Source organism: Mytilus edulis, chromosome 1 (assembly GCF_963676685.1).
Source record: "Mytilus edulis chromosome 1, xbMytEdul2.2, whole genome shotgun sequence".
NCBI lineage: Eukaryota > Metazoa > Mollusca > Bivalvia > Mytilida > Mytilidae > Mytilus > Mytilus edulis.
The window spans coordinates 61443309-61467854 of NC_092344.1; the positions used below are offsets into that span (position 1 = coordinate 61443309).

Consider the following 24546-nt stretch of genomic DNA (forward strand, 5'->3'; position numbering starts at 1 on the left):
GGATTCAAATTGTACATTTTCAACCAATATAGCCTCAATTGTAGTAATATCAGTTTTTAAAGATGGCAACAACTTCATTGCTGACAAATGGGTCAGTACATACCCTGGTTTCTTCTGTGTTGTATTGTTTTTAACTTTTATTTTCCCTCGTATCGTGGATTTGTCGGATATTGATAAACAACTTAATTTTTGTTTCTTTTTCAAATTTTATTCTCTTTCGAAAAAAAAGTAGAACATTCTCCTGTATGTGAAACTGCTGTTCTGATCTGCACACTATACAAGTCAAAACCTATATACTATTAAAACTCCAAGTATGCTTTCTTGTAGTTTATTCATGCAGTGGGCTTTCACATGACAAGGAAAGCTGCGGTGAGTGTCAATTTTGGATAAGACACGGTTATGACTGCCTGTGGTGCGTTTCAGATCCTAAATGTTATCACAGTAAATCGGACAACTGCACTCAAACATTTTCAGTACCAAACTGTATTCCAATTGTAAAAAAGGTACACTATTAGTTTGTTAAAACATCCTTATGTTGAGATTTTGTCTTGGCTGGCATAAATGTTCAATATGTTCAAAGATTCAATTTACAATCTATATGTTATTGCTTTAGACATATTCAATTTGCTTTTTTTATGGAAAGACCTAGTGCTGTATAGTTTTCCTTTATTATCAAAAGATATATCAAAATGAAAATCAAATTGCTGTTCGAAACCGAGTATTTAACTGACAATGCTACTTAAAAGTTTACTTTATAGCCATTCGCGCAAAATCATCCCGATCACAAAGTGAGAAAACCATTCTATTCGGAAAATCTACATGATTTAGAAATGTCAAAACACAATACATTGGTTAACCGAAAAGTTGAAACATATTTAGATCAGCCGACACTTTGTGTAAATTAGATGCAAAATAAGGCTACAGTTGTTAATCGGTGTTCAAAGCTCTTAAATCGAGTAGGAAGAGACAAATCAAGGTAACCAAATTGCGTTTACTCCAAAAAAAAGGCGAGACCGGTTCATAGACAGACTTAACTGCGGAATTGTAGCTCCTAGGTCCTTATGGTTTTGTTTTACTATTTGCGGACCATCTAATAGTCAAATAGTCAAAAATTACATAAGAACATAAGAGCTACGGTTCCGCAGCTAAGACAGACTTAGCGTCTCCTGCTATGCAGAAATGTTGCGATATATAAGTGTTGTACATACACATCAAATACTGCGTTTCAACTAACTGTAGTCACTTCGTAGGAAAGGAAATCCTTTAAAAGTTGTCAAAATGATTTTATGACCTCAGTGTGCTGAAAATTTATTTTACTACTACCAAGTTGTAGTAAAGTAATTGACTTTGGGTTTTTTTCATTGAAAAGATTCAAAGAGTTGTTTAGAATACTTTGTTCGAATCAGTACGTGTAGATGGATGAAATATTCATATATATTTTAATCTGACTAGTCTCGTTTCCTTTTAATCATATCTGGAGCATTCTTAATTTGATTGATAGAAAAATGTAGGAGTCTATACTGATTTGTTATAGATTCGTTTTATAAAAACAAGGATTTGTGTAATGATTGTAAATAAAAAAAAAATAATTAAAAAAAATAACATTAAAATATCTAAACACAAGTTGGAACATTTTGTTTCAAATAAAATAAATGAAAATCTCTTTCCAAATCATTGTCTGGATATTCATGGTTTCAGTGCAATAACATGTAATAAAATTGAGAATGGAAATTGGGAATGTGTCAAAGAGACAACAACCCGACCATAGAGCAGACAAAAGCAGAAGGTCACCAACAGGTCTTCAATGCAGCGAGAAATTCCCGCACCCGGAGGCGTCCTTCAGCTGGCCCCTAAACAAATATATATACTAGTTCAGTGATAATGAACCTATATACTATTAAAAATGTAGGTGTATATACTGATTCGTTATAGATGCTTAAATTATTTTCTAATATTTATATATAAATTAATTATAATAAAATAACAGCTGTAAAGTAAAGTCCATGTTTGCAAAAGCATGAATTGTTCTATATAATAAGAATGTTCTTATCCCGGGCATAAAAACAATGCCGTATTTGGCGAAACCTTTTCAACTTTTGATCTTCAGTGTTGTACAACTTTGTACTTTTTTCACTTTCGATCTTTTATATCTGGGCGTCACTTGTAAGTCTTGTGTGAACAAGGCGCGTTTTTGGCGTATTGAATTTTAAACCTGATGCTTTTTGTTATCTATTAATCATGTTTTTCTTTGTCTAATATGTTCTCCTATTCATTTGTATTGTAGTCCTGTAATATTATGTTGTAATTTCAATGTTATATTTAACTTTGCCATTAAAGTGCGAGGTTTGGCATGCCACAAAACCAGGTTCAACCCACCACTTTTGTTCCCCTTTAAAAGTGTCCTGTACCAAGTCAGGAAGATGGCCATTGTTATATTATTGTTCGTTTCTGTGTGTGTTGCATTTTAACGTTGAGTCGTTTGTGTTTTCTCTTATTTTTGAGAAATTGAGATAAGACGTGGCACGGTACTTGTCTATCCCAAATTCATGTATTTGGTTTTCATGTTATATTTGTTATTCTCGTGGTGTTTTGTCTAATGCTTGGTCCGTTTCTGTGTGTGTTACGTTTCGGTGTTATGTCGTTGTTCTCCTCTTATATTTAATGCGTTTCCCTCGGTTTTAGTTTGTTACCCCGATTTTGTTTTTTGTCCATGGATTTATGAGTTTTGAACAGCGTTATACTACTGTTGCCTTTATTTACATATATAACAAATAAAACTTTTGTTACAACTGACAGTTTTTACATTCGACATTGGAATTGTTGCTGTTTCCGTGTAAAACCTAATTTAGTAATTTAAAGTATATCGTTTCATGTGTTAATCTGACTAGTCTCGTTTCCTTTTAAATATATATGGAGCATTCTTAATTTAATTGATAGAAAATGTAGGTGTATATACTGATTCGTTATAGATGCTTTTTTCTAATAATTATATATAAATTTATTATAATAAAATAACAGCTGGGTTCATATATGTCATACATGTAATAGTGAAAAGTTTTTAATAGGTATCGCCACGAAGTGGTCCAGTGATGGGTGGTACCTTTGTGACGATAATGGGACAAAACTTAGGAACGCATGGATATAATATTTCTGTTTATCTTAATGGTGTTAGATGTAACAATGTGACAGTAGTTCAACCGTTTAATAGGTATGAAATGTATATGTTTTTATTAATACATAGGACATTTTTTTAATCTTTTTTACTCAAAAAGACAAGATGAACCAAAATGTGAATGCACACAAACAGGTATATAACTAATGAACAACATATATCAGCATCTTTTAGAACAAACTTATTCTAAGTTCTATTAAACTACACATTAAGACTCATGTACATTTTGATATCCTTGATGTAATTGAAACGTCTGACTATATTGTGTTCTTTATTTTACAGTTTGACATGTGTAACTGGAAAAAGTAATACGACGACAGTGACAGGGATGTTCATATTGGTAAATGAATCACAATTCAACGACTCAAGTAACAAAACTAATTACATGTACAAGGTAAAAAAAATGTATTGTATTACATGTAAGTTAGTTTGCATATGCCAGACTGGTGTCAAAGTCCAATTCAGTTTTATTAGATAGTTAATCAAATTGTCAATTCGTCTTTTTCTTTTAACCACGTTGTTTTCTATATTCTTCTACTTATGATTTAAGTCCCTTTGTGTCTCATCTCCTTTCTACATGTTGATTCGGGTGAACGAAAGCAAAACAAAAGTGATACAGCAAATTAATGATAATATAAATATTTTTTTTTATAAACCGAGAACATCTATAATAGTACCGCGGCTTTGTGAAAAAATGTGCACATCCTGCTACAAGCATGAAATTTGGCATAGACCTTCCTCATCTATAACTCTTTTATTTTAGATAGGGAGGCATTTGAAAAAATGTCACACTTCCGGTAAAATCCAAAATGGTTGACTTCATACTTAAATCAGCCCAATTTCAAAGACTTGTATGTGAAAAGGTGTTATAATGATGCTACTATCATAATATTTGGTACAAACCTTTGTTTTTTACTACCTTTGGATATATTATATAGATTAGATGTCTTGAAAAACCCTATTTCGGTAAAATCTAATATGGCGGACATTGTACTAAAATAAGCTTATATTTTAGGGAGGGTAATTGAAATATGTTTAAACATATTGCTACTATCATTACATTGTGCAGAAACCATTTCTTTGGTGCTTCTCGTGGATACAATGTATAAGACATGTTTTTTTAAAACCCTTACTTCCAGTAATATCCAAAATGGCGGACAAAGAAATATCATTTTTTTTTATATATATTCAACTTTTTTCAAAATGTTAAGAACATGTTGTTTGTTGTGAAGGCTTTAAGTTATCCTCAAAACCACTTATTCTATTCTGCTGTAAATTTTTAAATACAAAGTTATCACTTCCGGTAAAAAAAAACAATCTGGCGTAAATTTCAAAGATGCGTCCTCAATCCATATCTTCGATGTAGAGTTTTGGATAGATTGATTAAAACAAAATAAAATTACTTAAGTACTAAAACATTTTTAAAACTGCTACTACAATTCGGTCAAAAAGACGTGTTCATTCACGATCACCACCTCATGCACACAAGGCAGTCTACGGGAGACACGATTTTTTTCACATCATCCTTTTTACATCCACATGTACAAGCTTCTGACAAAAAGATGAGGCCTCAGAAAGAGTTTTTTTTTTAAAAGGGATCCCATTTGTCCCTTCGCCATCCATTAGCGCCTGGACTGGGTAGCATAAGAGCCAATTCCAATCGCTCGTACCCCTAAATACCTGCCTTAGTATATTGCACGTTTTACATACTGGAAAAGACTCCCTTTTGTGCAAATAGTTATTTTCTTGCTTCGTTAATCATGTTAACCAAATCTGTTAAATTTGTGGTGCGATCTTCTAATAAAATCCCGGTGATTTAGGTTGATCAATCATCATTCTTTATGTTAAAGTCACATTTTCAAATGCCATCAATGTCTCACACGCAGTCTTTTTTCTTTTCAAGCAAAGATATAACTGTATCACAACTGGTAAAGGCATGGATCACAATAAGTGTGTGTGATTACTCATTGCCTAGTGCATTTGAAAGGTCATTGATAGATATTAATTCAAAGTTTTTTGCCCTCCCAAACACAATCCATAGTTCGTCTACCCCTATGTCACGGAGAAGCGAAAAATTAATGACAGCATCATCAGTAACGACTGTTCGAATCATGACTTGTTTAAGTTCGTGTTTCCCTGCATCAGATACATGCACCATGATTCTAGTGTATGCCTCTTAATGTGAACATAGTGCTAAACTTGAAATACATAACGTGGTGGATAAGATAGAATATCCTGAACATGTGTTGCTACAACTACCATACGCGTCCGAGAATTCATCCCCTCGTGTTACAGTTTCAGGGTATTTTTTTGAGATAAGGACATAATACCCAATCAGCATACTCATTAGCCCGCAAATACATGTTTATTCAGAATCGGAGAGCTGATTTTCCACATTTACAAAGACTGGCAATGTTTCTTACATCCATAATGTACAAGCTCCTGATAAGACGAAGAGGCCTCACTAAGAGTTCAAAAGGGTTCCCATGGATCATATTTGTTCCTTCGCTATTCATAAGCGTCTGGACTAGTTAGCATTGGAACCAATTCCAAACTTGTTACTCATTTATTGCCGCCATGATATATTGCACGCTTAACATGCTGAAAAAGACTAGACCGAGTCGTGGGAATAGCCTCAATAAGTCTTTCCTCTCCCCAAAACGCATGTTTGCTTGCTTTGTACTCATTCTAAATGCTTAAGTCACATCTTCAAACGCCATTCATGTCACCAACGCAGTTCCTTTTCCAGCAAACGTGTAATCTCTCAATGCCTGGTGCATTTGAAAGGTCATGTATAAATATATATCTAAAGTTTTTCCCACTTCCAAATGCAAACCAAAGTTCGTCTGCCCCTATGTCACGGAATAGCGAAACAGTAATGACATCAGTATCGAGTGTTCGATGGTGCTAAACTTGAAACATCATCAAGTGGTGGATAACACTGAACATCCTGAACATTTGTTGCTTAAACTACCTTTTCCTCAAAATTTTATTGAGCAAGCTGCTGTGAATGAAAATTAAAAATTTCTTTCTTATTGTCGTCATCTATCAGAACACTTTGCCAATTTTGAGGAATTTCTTTTGACCCTGGATTCGTCTGTGTATTCTCTTTCCCCAAAATGTAGCTCTTGCTTCTTGTAGCAGCCTTCAAACTACCAGTATTGTCTTTGTACGCATCCTAGACTCTATCCACTATTGTTACAGTTTCAATGTGTTTCTAACGAGTATGCTGATTATTATGTCCTTACCTTAATAAATACCTTGAAACTGTAACAAGAGTGGATGAAATTTTGATGAGTATGGTAGTTGTAGCAACAAATGCTCAGGGTTTTCAGTGTTATCCACCACGTGATGTATTTCAAATTTAGCACCATGTTCACATTAAGAGGCTGGCACTAGAATCATGGTGCATGTGTCTGATGCAGTGAAACACGAACTTAAACGAGTCATGATTCGAACAGACGTTACTGATGATGCTGTCATTACTGTTTCGCTATTCCGTGACATAGGGGTAGACGAACTATGGATTGTGTTTGGGAAGGCAAAACACTTTGGATTACTGTCTATCAATGGTCTTTCAAATGTACTAGGCAATAAGTGATCACACGCACTTATTGTGATCAATGCCTTTACCGGTTGTGATACGGTTCTCTCTTTGCTTGGAAAGAAAAAAGATTGCGTGGGAGTCATTGATGGCATTTGAAGATGTGTCTTTAACATAAAGAATGATGATTGATCAACCGACATTACCGGGGTTTTACTGTAATATCGCACAAACTTAACAGATTGGGTTAACATGGTTAACGAAGCAAGAAAATAACTATTTGCACAAAAGGGAAGACTAATTGAGGCTATTCCCTCAACTTGATCTAGTCTTTTCCAGCATGTAAAACGTGCAATATACTAGGGAAGGTGTTTACGTGTGCGAGCATTGGATTGGCTCTTATGCTACCCAGTCCAAGCGCTAATGGATGGCGAAGGGACAAAGAGGATCCCTTTTAAAAAAACTCTTTCTGAGGCCTCATCATTTTGTCAAAAGCTTGTACATTGTGGATGTAAGAAAGGATGTCTCGGTCGTTGTTAATGTGGAAAATCGGGTCTCCAGTGCACTGCTTTGTGTGCATGTGGTAGGGACTGTGTATAAACATGTATTTTTGGCCAAATAGTAGTAATTTTAAAAAATGTTTTAGTATTATACTGATTTTTTTTTAATCAATCTATCCAAAACTCGTACATCGAAGAAATGAATTGAGTACTCATCTCTGAAATTTACGCCATATTTTTAACTGGAAGTGTCAACTTTGTATTTAAACATTTACAACAGAATAGAATTAGGGGTTTTGAGGATAACTAAAAGCCAAAATATTAATAACCAGCACAAAAAACAACATTTTCTTTACATTTTGAAAAAAAGTTAAATATTTAAATAATGAATTGATATTTCTATGTCCGCCATTTTGAATATCACCGGAAGTAGGGGTTTTGATGACAGATATTTTATACATTGTATCCATAAGAAGCACCAAAGAAAGGTTCCTGCACAATGTAATGATAGTAGCAATACGTTTAAACACATTTCAATTACCCTCCCTAAAAAATAAGCTTATTTTAGTACAATGTCTGCCATGTTGGAATTTACCGGAAGTAGGACTTTTGCAGACATCTAAACAATAAAATATATCCAAAAGTCGTACAAAACAAAGATTTGTACCAAATATTATGGTTATAGCATACTAATAACAACTTTTCAAATACTAGCCTTTGATATTGGGCTGATTTAAGTATGGAGTCCGCCATTTTGGATTTTACCGGAAGTGAGACATTTTTTTCAAATGCCTCCCTATCTGAAATAAAAGAGTAATAGCTGAGGAAGGTCTATGCCAAATTTCATGCTTGTAGCAGGATGTGCACATTTCGTCAGAAATATGCTTGTAGCCGGCGGACTATAAGTCGGAAAAAGACACATTTCTTTATCATTTACAATACAAATAACGAATTGAACTCAATTCAATATATTTGCCTTCAAGCTACGTCAATTTTGTTGAAGAAAAATTATTATCCGGAAAGATATACATATATTTAACTTTATATGCTTTTGACGTAATACATTTGAAATTGTGACAGTAGTTAAAAAATGTTACATACCATAATAGTTTGAATTACAAGTGATGATGTCTAGCTTTTAACAACTTACACTGACGGGTGAATTTATTGATTAATCATAGATACTTAAAATCATATAATATCTTTGTGAGTAGAGTTTCTTGCAAGATGGCACCTGCAATATAGATTCGTACGAATATTTTTTATGGTATATATTAGATAGGGCGTGCATAATAGAAAGTGTTAGTAAAAAAATGCTTATGCATTGGTAATACATCATGCAGTTTGTATTGTTATTTCAGATTCCTAGCATTGATACATTTTCACCAGAGAAAGGAATTTTGGCTGGTAACACAACCATAACAATAAAAGGCAGTAACATTTGTTTTAAAGGCAAACATCGATACACTATTTCATTATGCGATAGCACAAAATCTTGTATACCATGCAGGTGAATATACGATATAAGATCTGTTATAGAAATATCTTCGTTCCACATTACCTGTAATTTACATTTTCAATGGCTGTCGTTTGAAATAGTGAAAACGATAAATTGCTGTTTTAGTAAACGAATATGTACAGGAAACTAAATACATACAAATTGAATATATGGGTAGGTATGTTTGTTTTTAAACAAATAATTTGATGTTTTCCCTTTTTCCAAATGCAGATTCAATAACATGTTTAGCTTAAAAATATGTTTCCTGCAATTTTTTCATCAACAAATATAGTTTTTAAATATTTCTCATACATTGAGCTACATTGTAAATAGAGGGAAAAGAGGAGAAAGATAAGTCATTATAGTAATGTCCGTTAATTGATAAATACATGTGTCGTTCAAACTCTAAATTAAACCATAAGTTTCTTTTTATATTCTATAAATAAATGATATAGCGATTATTATCTGTTAATTTCAGTGTACCTAGTGAGTTTGAATGTAGAAATGCCTCCATTCGAGTTAGAACTCTACCAGCATTATGTCCTAGGAATATGACAACGTTGAAATTTGGAATTGACGATTTCACAGCAGAACTATATACTCAACGATTTGAATATTTACCAGACCCAACATTTATATTTTCGAATCATACACCTAAATCTCTACAAAGGTGATCACTGTTATAGTAATTTGAAGTTTATTTTAGTTGAATATTTATGTATTGAATGTACAGTACCCCCATTTACATTTTAAAACAAAAACCAGACCATATTCAACATTGATACAATTAAAAAAATTATATACAATAAACATAGCCAGTTTGTAATGTAGTTTTAAAATTGTCTTCCCAATACGGCACTGCAATGTTTCAAGCATATGCACCCATTATTTTTTTTTTGGGAGTGCAAGTTTAGTCTTTTTAATTTTTAAGTTTTAGGCAAAAATACACGACAGTTATTTTGCAGTGTTCAAAATTTATGCATGTCACGTAGTACGAATTTAATTTCCCTTCATCAGTTAAAAATACTGAACAATATCGATATGAAATCGTAATAAATGTTTTAGGTTTTCACAAAGAAAACTGTTCGATGATTAGATATGAGTTTCATATACTAATAAAAATTCACTGCCTTATAGATTTTCACTCAGGAATTTTTTTTCTCAATCTTTTGTGCTATTTTTACATTTCTTGAGAGATGTGAGAAAAATATTTTTCCTCACTTGTGAAATATCTCTGGCAAACGCTTGGTCGAATTTAATTATGACATCAAATTTTCTTTTTTTTTTCTTCTAAATTCCCTAATGTGACGTCATGCAAAAATACAACCATGCCTGATGATGTAACATGTCTGTAAATCTTTGAAAATAAAGGATGAAATCATTAGAGAAATAGATTTCATCACTTTGACTCTCAACAGATAACTTTTAATTATTCATACAGCTCGACAAGCTTAGCTGAATAGAGAAATATTGGAACACACGTGTTGCAGTGTTTTAATCTTTATATCTTTGAAGAACCGCATCGTGATGGCAAGATTTTAAAACAAAAGGTGTTGTTTCCAGACACACATTGTTTGTATCATAACAAAAACTTGCTAAAAAATGATAAACTTTAAGATAATATCAGAAAATTGCAAAATATAGCTAATTTTACATCTCTTTTCTATTCTATTTAGAAATAAGACAAGACTTATCTATAAACAATTTTTCTTTAAATAAAATGTTTATAACATATATGTTAATATATGTAATTTGTTTTGGGTTGTGTCTCATTTATTGAACATATTTATTTTGTTCAAAACCTTTATAAACATGTCGCTTTCAAGTCACATTACATACGTCGAGTTTGTCATGTTTTTGACACAAAATTGAAATCACAAACGTCCTTTCTGAACTAGAATTTCTAAATAATAATAAGGTTTCATCAATTCTACTCCTTTAGCGATCATGATACTTGTAATGGCTCTGATCAAATCACCTTCTTGACGCAAATGCTATATTTTCACAGTAGCAAACAACCTGTGTCAAGTTCACAAATCTGGAATTTCGTTCGAATTTTTTTTTATATATAAAGCATGGATCTTAAAGTTGAATTTTTTTTAAAAACAAATCAAATCTGACACTTAGAAAAAACATATGGTGTACTTTGCAAACATACCTTATGTTAGTATTTCACACTGTTTTTAATGTGCATTAAGAAATTTCAAAACAAATTGTATGCTCACAATTGTGTTTCATTTAATATAATTGTCTCTCGATAAGATAAATATATTACACGCTGCATCTTCAACAGCTATAATTGAATGGTATAAAATTACCTTTAAAGAATGAATTCAATGAATACCATTGAAGTTTTGATCAACAATAAAACTTAAGGACAATGCAACATTCAGTTTTAGTTCTATTTCCAGTATCAACTTATTTTGTATAGTCATAAATGTTACTGCTTGTAAAAATCCAAAATAAACTGAAATAAACAAAGTGTAAATGTCAAGATGATAATAACAAACTATGATGAGATCACCCCCAATTCTTGGTGGGGTTCGTGTTGCTCAGTCTTTAGTTTTCCACGTTGTGGTTTGTGTACTGTAGTTCGTCTGTTTGTCTCTTTCATTTATAGCCATGAAATTGCAAGTTTATTTTCTACCTCTGAGTTTGATTTTCCCTGTGGTATGTTTCGACTCTCTTACACATGGTAGCAGACAAAGTATCATATGTAATAGTACATGTTTACTTTAGATATCGTTCTTTTCAAATACAAGAGCTGAGTCTCTTTTAAGAATTTAATCTGTTAATTGTGCCTTTCGTCAGTCCTATCAGGTTTGTTCAAATATTTTTTTTAATCATTTTGTCAAACCAGTAGAAATTATCCAAAACACATGAACTGCTGTATGATAATATTTTATTTTATTTACAGGGATTCAGCAGTTAGATTTTTTTTTTATCAACTGGTATACTTATTTAGAAAATATTTATGACATATTCAGAACATAGCTGTCAATTACAGTAAAAACGGGCGTCATTCGGTTTATCGAATGAAATGACATTGAAAGAATATCTAACGGGGGTAAAGTATTTCGAGACGATCGTGAAAGCTCTGGTACCGGATCGTGAATGTAATAAATGTAAATGTTACTTCATAATCTGCGAATAAAGTCCTGAATTTTCAAATGCGGAACAAACCTGAATACAAAAATATGTCTGTCAAAATGATTCAACTTCCTCAACCTTACTGTGCATTAAGATAAAGAAAATATGCAGTACTTTATGAAAAAACAGAAAAAGCTCAATTCCTATGGGATTAATTAAAACAAAACACGCTTTTTCACATTTTTTTTATCCGAGCGTCACTGATGAGTTTTTTGTAGACGAAACGTGCGCCTGGCGTAAAAATAGAATTTCAATCCTGTATCTAGGAGTTTATTTACAACCACTTGGTCTTTGCCACAGCTGTTGGAGTTTTAATTCCCCGAGGGTATCACCCGCCCAGTAGTCAACACTTCTGTGTTGACTTTAGTTATCATTGATATGCTCATAATTATAAATTAACTCTTAACAAAACTTTGATTTTTTTAGATACTAAGGCTTTTCTACCTCAGGAATAGATTACTTTAGCTGTACTTAACTTTTAGGAATGGTTGATCCTCAATGCTCTTCAACTTCGTACTTTATTTGGCTTTTTTAACATTTTATTTTATTCAAGCGTCACTGATGAGTCTTTTGTAGACAAAACAAGCATCTGGAGTAAATATAAATTTGTTGATTTTGATCCGGTACCAGAGCTTTCACGATCGTCTCGAAATACTTGACCACCGTTAGATATTCTTTCACTATCAATTCTCTCGATAAACCGAATGACACCCGTAGTGAATGTGTGTCTTCTTACCGTACAGCATTGTCACGCTTAACTAGATATATATACATGATATATTTTTTTTTATAATATGCTATCAAATTCATTCTTTAGTGGAGGAGCAACATTCACAGTAAATGGTGAAGGTTTTAATCATGTTGGCGAGATTACTGTCGAAAGAGTGGTGAGTTTATCATGTTTATGTGCATAATACGATTTGAAATTCAACGTAAAAGAGGGAAAAACTGTTTACACTATCGTTATGCTTACTGATACTAGGACATAAAATAATTAGGCAGCAACCATTCGATTTTCTGGCGGGGGGGTGGGGGGCTATGGTTTTTTTTTGAAAAAAAAGTTTGTTTCCAGTTTTTTGAGAAAAAAATAATTTGTTTTTGATTCTGAGAAAAAAAAATTGTTTGTTTCACCCTCAGCTGCCACTATATGTAATGCTAAAATTGAAAGAAAAAAATTGTTTTCGACTTGTCGCTAAAAAAATAGATTGTTTGCACAGAAAAAAAAACCATAGCCACCCCCCCCCCCCCCCCCCCCAGAAAATCAAATGGTTGCTGCCTTATAGATTTGGACCTTGTAAAGTACAGGGAATTGAACAGAGCGGAATCTTTTAAATATACAATATTATTTAAAGTCAATGTCAGAAAAAGATTATCATTTTGAGTTTGAGGCTTATCAACTTGGAAAAGGCGAGGTTTACCAATCCCTTCAATATTTATTTGTGTATGTTTACTATGGAACGCCACAACTGTCTTGTTAACTGTATGCAGTTTTTACTGCCACTTAAAATTTTTACAATTATAAAATCATATGGGAAAAATGTATACCCCAAAATAAAACAATGATAGTGAAAACAAGTGACTAGTATAGACTTAAAATGTACATTGCACGAAATAACCCTTGATACTATATTTGATAGATATTTCCAACAGGAAGTGTTCTAGCCGCATTATATCAGATAGGAATAATGCAGGCAAATGACCATTTCAAAATCTAATGCATTCTGGGTAATACGTTCACAAGCGTACACCAAAACGTTGTGATTGGTTAAAAACGTCCCGAACAATTGAAATTCAACCAATGACGTAACGTCATTTTCATTTTGGTTTTCGAACAATGAGATTACCCATTGTCCTTCAGATTCTGAAAATGCTAATTTAAATATACTCACCTGAGACCTGGTTTTTGGTAAGAATCTTGTTGCTCCGTTTTTGTTTTTTTTATTGTTGTTTATTTTTTTTCAAATCGTTTTTAATTTGTTTTCTTGTTATTGACAATCGTTCTACTTACGTTGTTTATGTTTTGATTGTCATTTTGATATTTATCTTTAGAAAAACCCATGTGATGTTAAATTAGATATTGAAGCTGTCTGTCAAACTCCTGAAAAGAAACAAAATGAGTCCGATGTACAATCTGTCCGTGTATATTTTGATGGATTGACTGTAACAGTTGATATTGAATATGTTGATGATCCACAGTTCGACAATTTTCAAAGTATACTCGAGTATAATAAGGAATCACCTATTAAGATCACGGTAAGTATCATCAGACAAAAACATTGAGAAAAAATTAAAACATTTAATTTGATAACATGGCGGCCACAAAATTATACGAGTGATAATTAAACAGATTCATAACATTTGCATTGTACGAATTGCTATATTCATCAGTAGTGAGTTGAACTGAGTAGTTGAATACAAAATCTGAATCCCTGATCTGATCTAAAGCAGTTTCAGTTGCAATTTCAAAGACATGGGATGTGCATAATTTACCGGTTATTTTTAAATAATCTAACTTTTTCATACATGAAGAAAAAGATTACTAACGTTGAATTAGTGGTTCTATTAACGAGAGTAGATATAGTGCATGACTCTAGATCTTTGAAAATGTCAAACAGATATTTGAATGTGGAAATGTTTTGAAAATAAAAACATAAATCATGTTAATGGCAAGAAACTAATAACCAAAAGAAAATGTTGTTTAAACATTGATGCTTCTTTAGTAAGGACTTTTTGTTTTATCTTCGACGTATGATGTCGAATTATTCTTATTTCATTCTAAGTCTTTATAACTCCATGGTATAATACTTATACAACTTAAACATGACACATATCACACCAGGTAGTACTATGTCCCTAAAAAGTCGTTATATTCTACATTTTCTAACTATATGTGCAGCAACAAAAGGATTACAAAGTATTGTTATGATAAACCAGTAACTATTATAACAAATTAAAAAAAAAAGCTTTTATTGGTATACAGGGTACCAATATCTTACATGGAGCAATATATGACGACTATTCTATCCATGTTGGATTGGACGGTAAATGCATAATAAAAGATATCAACATGACATATATTATCTGCTTGCCACCTACGTTCACACCTAGGACAAATGAAACAGATGAACATACAGTTTTTGTTGTTGTAAGTAAAAAAACACTAGTGAACTAGCTTTCATCTGAAAAGTCTTTTTTAATCTTAAAAATTGTTAAAAAAAAAATTATTTATTATTAAGTCATTTTCAGCCTTTCAGTCAGTTTTCAGACTTGTTCATCTCGATAAATTCAATAGTATTCCATAAATTCGCCTGCATTATTTTAAGATATTTTCACTCAATGTTCATTTGTCGCTTTTACCCTGCACACATTTTAGTTAATTGCCTTACAATCTACTGAACAGTATTAAACTGACTGTAAGCGATTTATTTTAAAAGTACGGAATTGGCCGCATTGGATAAGATGGAAAACCGACCAAAAGAGAGAATATGTCTAAATTATCCACAGTGAAGACTTTATTCAGATGATATTAAGTTTCAAATAACCATATACAACGAGCACTAACCTTCTTGTGTTAGATATATCTTTCTTATAGACTTTAAACCACTCAAATACGAAACAACGAAATAATTGAGTGAATGGAAAAAAAATATGTAATAGCTGAACAAGCAAAATAAGTATGTGTTAAAATGTCTTTCAAATAGCTCAAATCATTGATGTTTCTTTGTGCGAAATGTTCTAATATAGTCGTACAGAAAAGTGTAATATATACAGAAAAACGAAAGTTAAAAAAAAATATTCATATATTAAATTTGAATCCAAAGTGAGGTAGTATAATGTTTGTTGTCGTACAAGAAATTCATTATAATATTATTCATTTTGATTTATTTCAAAAAAGGCATAACATCTTTAAATCATTTCATCACTAGGTTGAAGTTGGGAGAATAAAAGCATACATTGGCAAACTAAGATACAAAGTGGACATTGATATATTAGCTATTATAGTAGGATTGTTAGCAGCTGCTTTTGTCATAGCTGTTGTTGTGGGAGTATTTACTGTGTTCATTATGAAGAAGAAAAAGAGGAAAGTCATAAAGGAATTCAAGCTGGAATTATTGACACGTGAGGAAATGATACGAAAAGCCAGTAGAGAAGGTATGATAGAAGGACGTCCGTATGTCTGTCTTATTATGAAGAACATTTCAAAACAATTACAACATAAGCATATCCCTCATAAACTCGGTTAGTTATTGATACATCATTTAATAGAATTGAAAATGAAAATTGGGAAGGTGTCAAAGAGACAACAACCCGACCATAGAGCAGACAACAACCCGACCATAGACCAGACAACAACCCGACCATAGAGCAGACAACAACCCGACCATAGAGCAGACAACAACCCGACCATAGAGCAGACAACAACCGAAGCTGACACAAAGCGACGACATGAATTATTATTCTTACCATGAACAGATCATAGAATTATGTGATTAAAGAAGAATTGTCTTATAAAGATCAAATATGTTAAAGTTATTACTTAATCCTATATGATTCACTATCAATGGAAATATTGAATACAAATAATTTAAATAATTAATTGGTTAATTAATATTCACAATAAGAGGAAATCCTTGTAAAACAACTCTATAATATAATACGAAGTACACAACTGCAATTGGCATAATCACTGTATGTGTAGTGTCAGGCTAAGGAAACTAATAAAACTCAGTACAATGCGTTTAGAACACAAAAAAGAAACTCCAGTTAAAAAATGTTTTATGAGTTTCAAAGTTGTATCCTGTCGTATTTTAGCTGTCGACTTTGTTACAACCTATTTTAAAAAACTGTTAAATTTTTCAATCACGTGGATTTTCTACTTAATCTGAGTAAAAATGTATCAATAATTGGCGTTAGAGGTCCTGTTTATTTTTCAAGATGAACAGGTTTGATACTATGGTATACGGACTTGTTAAAAGTTGTATATATCTGTCCAGTAGTATTCATTTGACCTTGATTACATTATTTATATTACGTAAATATGTATGCATTGATTTTATTCATGTCAATATTCTTTTCTATATAGAATTTGCAGATGCTCAGATGACAATGAGAGAAATAAAATCTGATTTGGTTACATCTAGGGTTCCTTTCCGGGACTATCAAACTTATGTTCTATATCAGCTGTTCCCTAACCAAGATATAGAAACAAACCCGTTACTTCACGACTCGAAGGTATTATTTGTTTATTGATTATAAATACATAGTGTGATGTGGTATCATTGACAATGCCGCAATTATCTATCAAAGTTAAAATAAGGTGGATAAAATCAATTAAGGGAACAATGAGAAAATCATTACCTCATTGGCGGCTATCAAAGCCTCGACGTGAAAAACATGATACAATGCAATTGAGAAAACTATCTGTCTAATTTATAACAAACCAATTTACAAAAAAAATATGAGAGACTTGAACAACGACATCCAGTTTACTACAGACCCCAGACTTGGAATAGGAACAAAATATTTTTACGAGTAAAAATAGTTGACTAATATATGTCCTTATACGAGAACAGGGATTTAATAGTACTACAAGAAACAAACTATTAATTAGAAAAGCGCAAAATAAATAAAAAAAGATACACAGTAGAAAACACCTCTCTGACATCGGAACTGCTTTCGCTTTTTTTGGGGGGGGTTTTGGTAATTCCCCTCAATTTGGTAAACTTCTTTGTATATTAAACATGGATTTGATAGAATTTATCATTACTAAACTACTGTTGTCTCTTATTTCTATAGCACAATTTATACTGCAACTAGTTGTGGTTATTTCCTAGATATAGTAACACATTCATATTTTGTGCAATGTCAATTTCATCATATAACACTATCTCCACAATCAGGAGTTCATCAAGGGATGAAAATAAGTTTGACATTTTTGTAACGATTTGAAAAGCTATCAATATATTAATTTAAGTTGCAGTATAAAAACAATATTTAGGTTAATGTTATAAAAATATAAACATTTTGGTACTCGAAAGAACCTCGGCCATCCCCAGTTTCTCAGTCTCATAAAAAAAGTTTATATTTTTCTGACATTGACCTTATGTTGTATATATACTCTACAGCTTGTAAATATGCAGTGATATGTCATATAATTTTTGTAAGTTACAATTATTATTCATCTTGATTTCAGTTAACGGATAACCAGGAACCTAAAATGAAAAATGCATTGGAGAAATTTGACCAGCTATTAAGCAATAAAGTCTTTTTGAAGACTCTTGTCCAAACATTAGATCGCAAAAATATGCTTACAATGCAGGAAAAGTAAGCAATAACACTTAAATATCTTGGATCATCTTAGCATTTATGTTTTTGATTTCACTTACCAGAATTCTTCAGTAATCTAACCACAATTTGATTATTGACATCATTCGTCAAATGATTTTGTATGTTAACAACTTAGACATTAACAATCATTTTAACTTTCAATACCTGGTGTTGATCCCGATTGATACTTTGAATAAAAACGCAATCATATTGTTTTCATTGAACGGAAAATAAAGAAAACCGTTACCACTACAAACAAAAATAAAATAAAGCACGCAAAATCTAAACATCAGCTACGAAATAAGGATAAGTTGTCTACAATAAAGCATGGACCGTAGTCTTTCGTTTAAACTATTATTTATAACATAGCCATTCTTTTATTTTGGCAAACATTTATATTCACAGTATGCTTAAAATGTCTGTTTTATTATATGAAACAGATACTAATTTTTTTATCTTTAACTTTTAATATGTGTTTTCAGGGCGCATTTTTCATCTGTTTTGTCGATAGCATTGCTAGGAAACATGAGACTGTTGTTTGAGTAAGTATGATTACAGTTTTGAAAAATAGTGTAATCTGTTCAAAGAATGTTATGATATTAGGACGGGTTTGCATTGGACTATATAAAAACAAAAACTGATAAAAGCAATGATTTCAATCAACGGAACAAGTAAAAGACAACTGCCATCATGATGTTCCTAATTGGTATGGGCTAAAACAGAGCTTTTATGAGGAGTGTACGTATTTGCTTTGCGGTGAACCCTTGTTTGTAATTTTTATCGAGACCAAATTATGTACACGGAGGCGAGCTCAAGTTAGCTTGTTTGAACAAACGTATTTAAGACCCAACACAAAAATTGGTAGGACTGTACGTCAATACAAAAGCAATCCAAAGACACTGAATGAAGCAGCTATGTATAATTCAACTAACACCTTTTCGTTTTGTATACTGACATTGTACATTCACGTATTCCATTGTATTAATTATCATTTTGTTATTTAAATCTTTTGAAAAAAATGTGTATTTTGAAACAGTGGTCTATGCAGCCATAATTTTTAGAATGTTATTCCTTATCTTTAGTAACACATTTGTTAACCCGTACATTTATTTTGTAGTTTGGTAAATTGCTTGCTGGCAGATATGATTCATTCATCTACCAAAAAGCAACACAAGGTGTTATTCAGAAGGTAGGTGAGATGTTGTTTCAAACTGCATACCATAATTTGTACAATTGGAATAATTGAAAAGAAAAGTTCAAAACATGCTTCCATTGCCTATATAGCTATGTCCTAAGTCAGGAATCTGATGTACAGTAGTTGTCGTTTGTTTATGTAATTTATACGTGTTTCTCGTTTCTCGTCTTTTATATAGATTAGACCGGAGGTTTCCCCGTTTGAATGGTTTTACACTAGTTATTTTGGGGCCCTTTATAGTTTGTTGTTCTGTGTGAGCCAAGGCTCTGTGTTGAAGACCGTACATTGACCTATAATGGTTTACTTTATTTAAATTGTTATTTGGATGGAGAGTTGCCTCATTTGCACTCACACCACATCTTCCTATGTCTATGGTTGTCAAATTCTGTATTAAAAAGGTTAAATCATATCCCTTCTTTTACATGTTTCATTGCAAAATTGTTGATATGTGTATATTAATTAACTAACGTTTTCCGTCTTTTAGATTTGACTCTATTACCTTAAGACTGATGGCGAATTGGTTGCAGATAGGGCTTTATGGACAGTTAACGGTAATACCAAAAGTCAGGAATGCAACTCAACACAAAACAAAATTATTATATTCCCCAATTTCAGTATAACTCGCTATAGTCGTATATATCCAAAAATAAAAAAGGGGAAGCTCAGAAAATAAGAGAGCAGCTAAAACAATGTACAATGCAATTTATTAATCATTATTCATGTTATTACAATTCAGGTATTAACGAATAAACATAAACATAAACCTTCATATGAAACTATCAAACGCGACTGTGTTACATGCGCATAACAAGTCGTTGTTATAATTCTATTATCCGTCCAAGCTGATTGTTTTCTAAAATCCTTAATCAAAACATAAGTATAGTATATTTTGATTCAACATCTGAATGGATTGAACATTATGAAATTGAAAATAGATTGTATAAACATTAGCAAATTCAGTTTAACATTTGTTACTAGATTTTATAATGATCATGCTTTCGAGTTTAGTTTAATGAAAACGTGCAAAATTTTACATTTTTATGATGTTATATTTATTGTGCATGCCCGTAATGGCCCTATGCTTTATGACTAATCATTGTCTAATTATAGGCCTACAGTGGCATGCACCTGTTTATGTTATACAAAGCTGTACAAACGATAATAGAAATGTCTCCGATAGACGCACTAACAGGTAATGCAAAGAACACCATAGCAGAGGAGAAGTTACTGAAAATGAGGATTGAACATCAGCCGCTTGTAAGTGACATGGTTTTTAAGGGTACGGTTTAAACTTGATATGAATAAAAACAAAAAACAAATTTCTTATTTTTTTTTTATATATTAATAGTTTATAAATACAAATATTTGACTTAACTCCAAACTAGTATTCCTCATTTCTCATTCTGATCTTAATCAAATATTGAACGATTTCGTCTACAGAAGAGGCAAGCGATTCCTAGTTGACAATAGCAATTGACAAGTGGATTGATTTTCGGTTGCCTAACGCCTAATGGCAAACATTTCATGCATTTTCAGGGCGAGAACAAATCAACAGATAAGTAGGTATTGTAATAGTGACCTTCCGTGATAAAGATAAGGACAAATTTTGACTAAGATACGAATCTGTAAAATTGACTGTCAAAGAAAAGTGTTTGCTGACTATTGAATGTACATATTTGTGAACAATCAGTTTTAAAACAAAAACACCACACTTTTATATTTACGAAATTGTATTTCATCCTAGTGGTATTTATATAATATCTTTGATTCATTTAGACATTGCAAATAGACTTGAATGGAAATAGTGACGATCATTATCCTGTAAGGGTTCTCGACTGTGATACAATATCTCAAGTGAAACAGAAAAGTTGTGCACAGATTTATAAGAACAAACCAGCTTCCGAAAGACCAAGGATTGATGAACTTACTTTAGGTTGGTTACATTTATAACAAAATTATATCATAATTCTTTTTTTTTTTTTAAATTTAAACAAATCGTTATCGAAAACTAAAAAATATGATATTTTTTGTTGAACAATTCCGAACAAACATAACATATTCAATAAAAATGGCGCAAACTTATTAAAAATATAATGACATATAAAGCTTAGTTAGTATAGGATTTTGATTCGGCATTTCATTGATAATTGTAAAAATGACAGACTTCGTATAGGATCTTTAAGGAAACTGAAAAGATCTAACAATATGCTTAAAATTTGCGTTACACTATATAGATCATGTCATCTCACTGAATAAATCTACGTTTGGTTACTATGTATGATAGATTTATTCAATTGAACTTTAAACAAGGGACGATATCGTGACTAATATCTAGAAATTAACAATCAGAGTCAGTTGTAAACAAATATTTCAGCATTTCAGGCATCATGGGTAATTTCATTGTTCGTACCCCAAAGTAAAAATAACGTTACGTCATTGGTTTAATTTTCATTGTTTATAGCGTTTTAAACCAATCAAAACGCTTTGGTGTACGCTTTTGAAAATATTACCCATGATGCATTAGATTCTGAAATGGCCAATTGTCCGTGATTATGTAGCATCATAACAGCACAACATGCATTTTAGTTTATTCATGTAAGCTCTAAAGTCCTAACATCACCTTTAAAAATAATGTCTTTTAGAATGGCAAGAAGGGAGCGCAGGGAAACTAATACTTGATGATATCGATAACATCAGTGAAACAGGCAATGGATTGGTGCGCCTAAATACATTGAAACATTATATGGTAAAAGATAACTGTAAAGTGGCACTAATGTACAACCATCATGATGATCAGGAGGTTTATGGTAAATATTAATTTTACGGCATATGAGGCAAATGTTCTACAATTAATATAAAGCAAATGTTCTACAATTAATATAAAGCAAATGTTCTACAATTAATATAAAGCAAATGTTCTACAATTAATATAAAGCAAATGTTCTACAATTAATATAAAGCAAATGTTCTACAATTAATATAAAGCAAATGTTCTACAATTATGTTCATCGTCCATTTTCAGAGCAAAATATTGGGAATACAAAAAAGTGTCATTGAAAACTAATTGTATTGAGTATCAATTTTTATTCACGTCTAGAGATCATATTTGTGCAAGTTTCCAAGTCAATCAACCTGCTGGACAGAGAGCTAACAAACCAAACTAAAACAAAATGATGCAAGCTTGTGTTTCTCATATTCCCATTTTATTGTTATACATAGTATATTCATAAATATTGACAAGTTTATTTTCATTGAGATCGGAGTCATTCCTGTTCATTCATATTTTCATTTCTTTTGTTAAACTAGTTAACTCTGCTACCTTCCGAACAGAAAGTATGGCGTCAGAGGATATTACGTTACTGATGCCGGATAGAAATGAACAGGAAAATGTGGAAATTCAAAAATGGCACCTAGTATGTACCAAGCTTTATTATTTTTTAATTTGAAATAGTCTTTTTCTAATTTTCAATATGTATCACATAATGTGGTTGTCTGATAAAATCGGTTAACAGATTTTGTTCAGGTGTATACTGGTACTAATTGTTCAGTGTTATCAAAATTCCTGTATATTGTAACATTGGGACCAGACCATTATACTCATATATAAAAATGTATTAGAAGACATAACCAACACAAATATTTTAAAAGTATAAACGTTATTGTTAATTTTGCTTTTTAACGGTAAAACATAAAGCGGGTTTTATTGTGTATTAAGATAAACTGGTTTCAACCTCAAGCAGAAAGAGTAAAATACATATCAACGTTCTTTCCAACCGCATAGCAAACAATTTGTGTCAATAGCAAAATTAAAGTAAAAAGAACAACAGAAATGTGACTGCAACAAATAGTTATCTCAATACAGTATACACCGTGATAGAAAGGCTAGGTAAAATGATGTACTGTAAACTCATTTATAGTATAACTAAGTCTCTGTATATATTTTTGTTTTACATATTTTGAAATTTACTTTTATCTTTTTAAAATAGGAAACCTTCTCGGTAAGTTTACAACTAACAAGTATCTTTTGGTTTGAATACATTACTATATATAGACGGCAACATGTAATTTAACGTTATCGCAGGAGTCTTGGCGAAACAGCTTGCTTTAATGAATTAAATATGTTTTGATAATGGCATTTTTGTACAAGTGTCGTACTATATGCAAATCATTATTGTGTAGAGGATTACATGCAGTTGGCACACATAACAAATAATAAGATGGTTGTTTATATATATATCGATAGTCAATAAACATGTACACAAGTTTACTTACAAAAAAGTAGTTCAAAGTAAACATGCAGATATAAACTCAATAATAATAAAAAGCATAGAGTAACTAAGTACACTTGATGAATTCGGCATTCACTTTCTACAGGAGTAGATGTTTTTGTATAAATATACAATTTTGTTCTATATCATGTGGAAAAAAAGAAAGTTAAACCGCAAACATTTGTCTATTAAAAACATAATGCCGCATCATAATGGTAAAACAAAGAATAAGAGCAGATGAATAAGACATAATTTCACATAATTATCAGGAAATCACAAATAAATGAACACATGTTCAAATTAGAGACAATTGTTTCCGGAAATGTCAACATTTCAAGCACCAAATTTGCGTCATTATCAAAATCAACGATTTATTACAAAGAATATGTCAAAAGTTATATATCTAAGACCATTTGGTAATACATAAAGTACTCTTTATGATGTATAGGCATACAGCACATGTATAACAAGACGTCATTATTATTTTTAAATTTGTAATTTTGTCATTTAATTTCACCTTTCGGTATATTGATGATGTACTGTCTCTAAATAATAATAGATTCAGTGATCACTTAAATTTAATATATCCGAGTGAACTTGAAATTAAAAATACTACCGACACAGATAAATCTACTTCATATTTAGACCTTTTTCTCGAAATGACTACTGATGGTAGGTTAAATACCAAACGCGATGATTTTAATTTTCCTATAGTCAACTTTCCATTTCTGTGAAGCAACATCCCAGCGGCACCAGCATATGGAGTATATGTGTCTCAATTGATATGTTACTCTAGAGCTAGCTCAAATTACGTTGATTCTGTTGAACGAGGAATACTTCTTTCTCAAAAGTTGCTAAGACAGGGCTATGAATCAATCAAATTAAGGTCATC

The 24546-nt window shown here is 31.7% G+C and overlaps 1 protein-coding gene across 1 annotated transcript; it reads left to right on the forward strand.

Annotated features, from left to right (window-relative positions):
• Window positions 1–331: 331 nt before the first annotated feature.
• On the forward strand, window positions 332–22832 carry LOC139524757 (plexin-B1-like). The gene is made up of 18 exons (XM_071319858.1): window positions 332–503; window positions 3066–3208; window positions 3455–3566; window positions 8578–8726; window positions 9193–9384; window positions 12682–12751; window positions 13914–14117; window positions 14845–15009; window positions 15791–16016; window positions 16948–17096; window positions 18058–18188; window positions 18674–18733; window positions 19309–19380; window positions 19871–19937; window positions 20497–20643; window positions 21163–21319; window positions 22029–22193; window positions 22693–22832. The coding sequence occupies exons 2-18, from the start codon at window positions 3090–3092 to the stop codon at window positions 22830–22832; spliced, it is 2325 nt and encodes a 774-aa protein (XP_071175959.1). The 5' UTR covers window positions 332–503; window positions 3066–3089.
• Window positions 22833–24546: the final 1714 nt, after the last annotated feature.

What these genes read in the sequence shown, in the direction of transcription:
- LOC139524757 (XM_071319858.1), top strand. Translation starts at nt 3,090, where the DNA reads ATGGGTGGTACCTTTGTGACGATAATGGGACAAAACTTAGGAACGCAT. An exon ending in AAATCTTGTATACCATGCAG is followed by an intron (nt 8,727 to 9,192) that starts GTGAATATACGA and finishes TGTTAATTTCAG; the next exon opens with TGTACCTAGTGAGTTTGAAT. An exon ending in AATCACCTATTAAGATCACG is followed by an intron (nt 14,118 to 14,844) that starts GTAAGTATCATC and finishes ATTGGTATACAG; the next exon opens with GGTACCAATATCTTACATGG.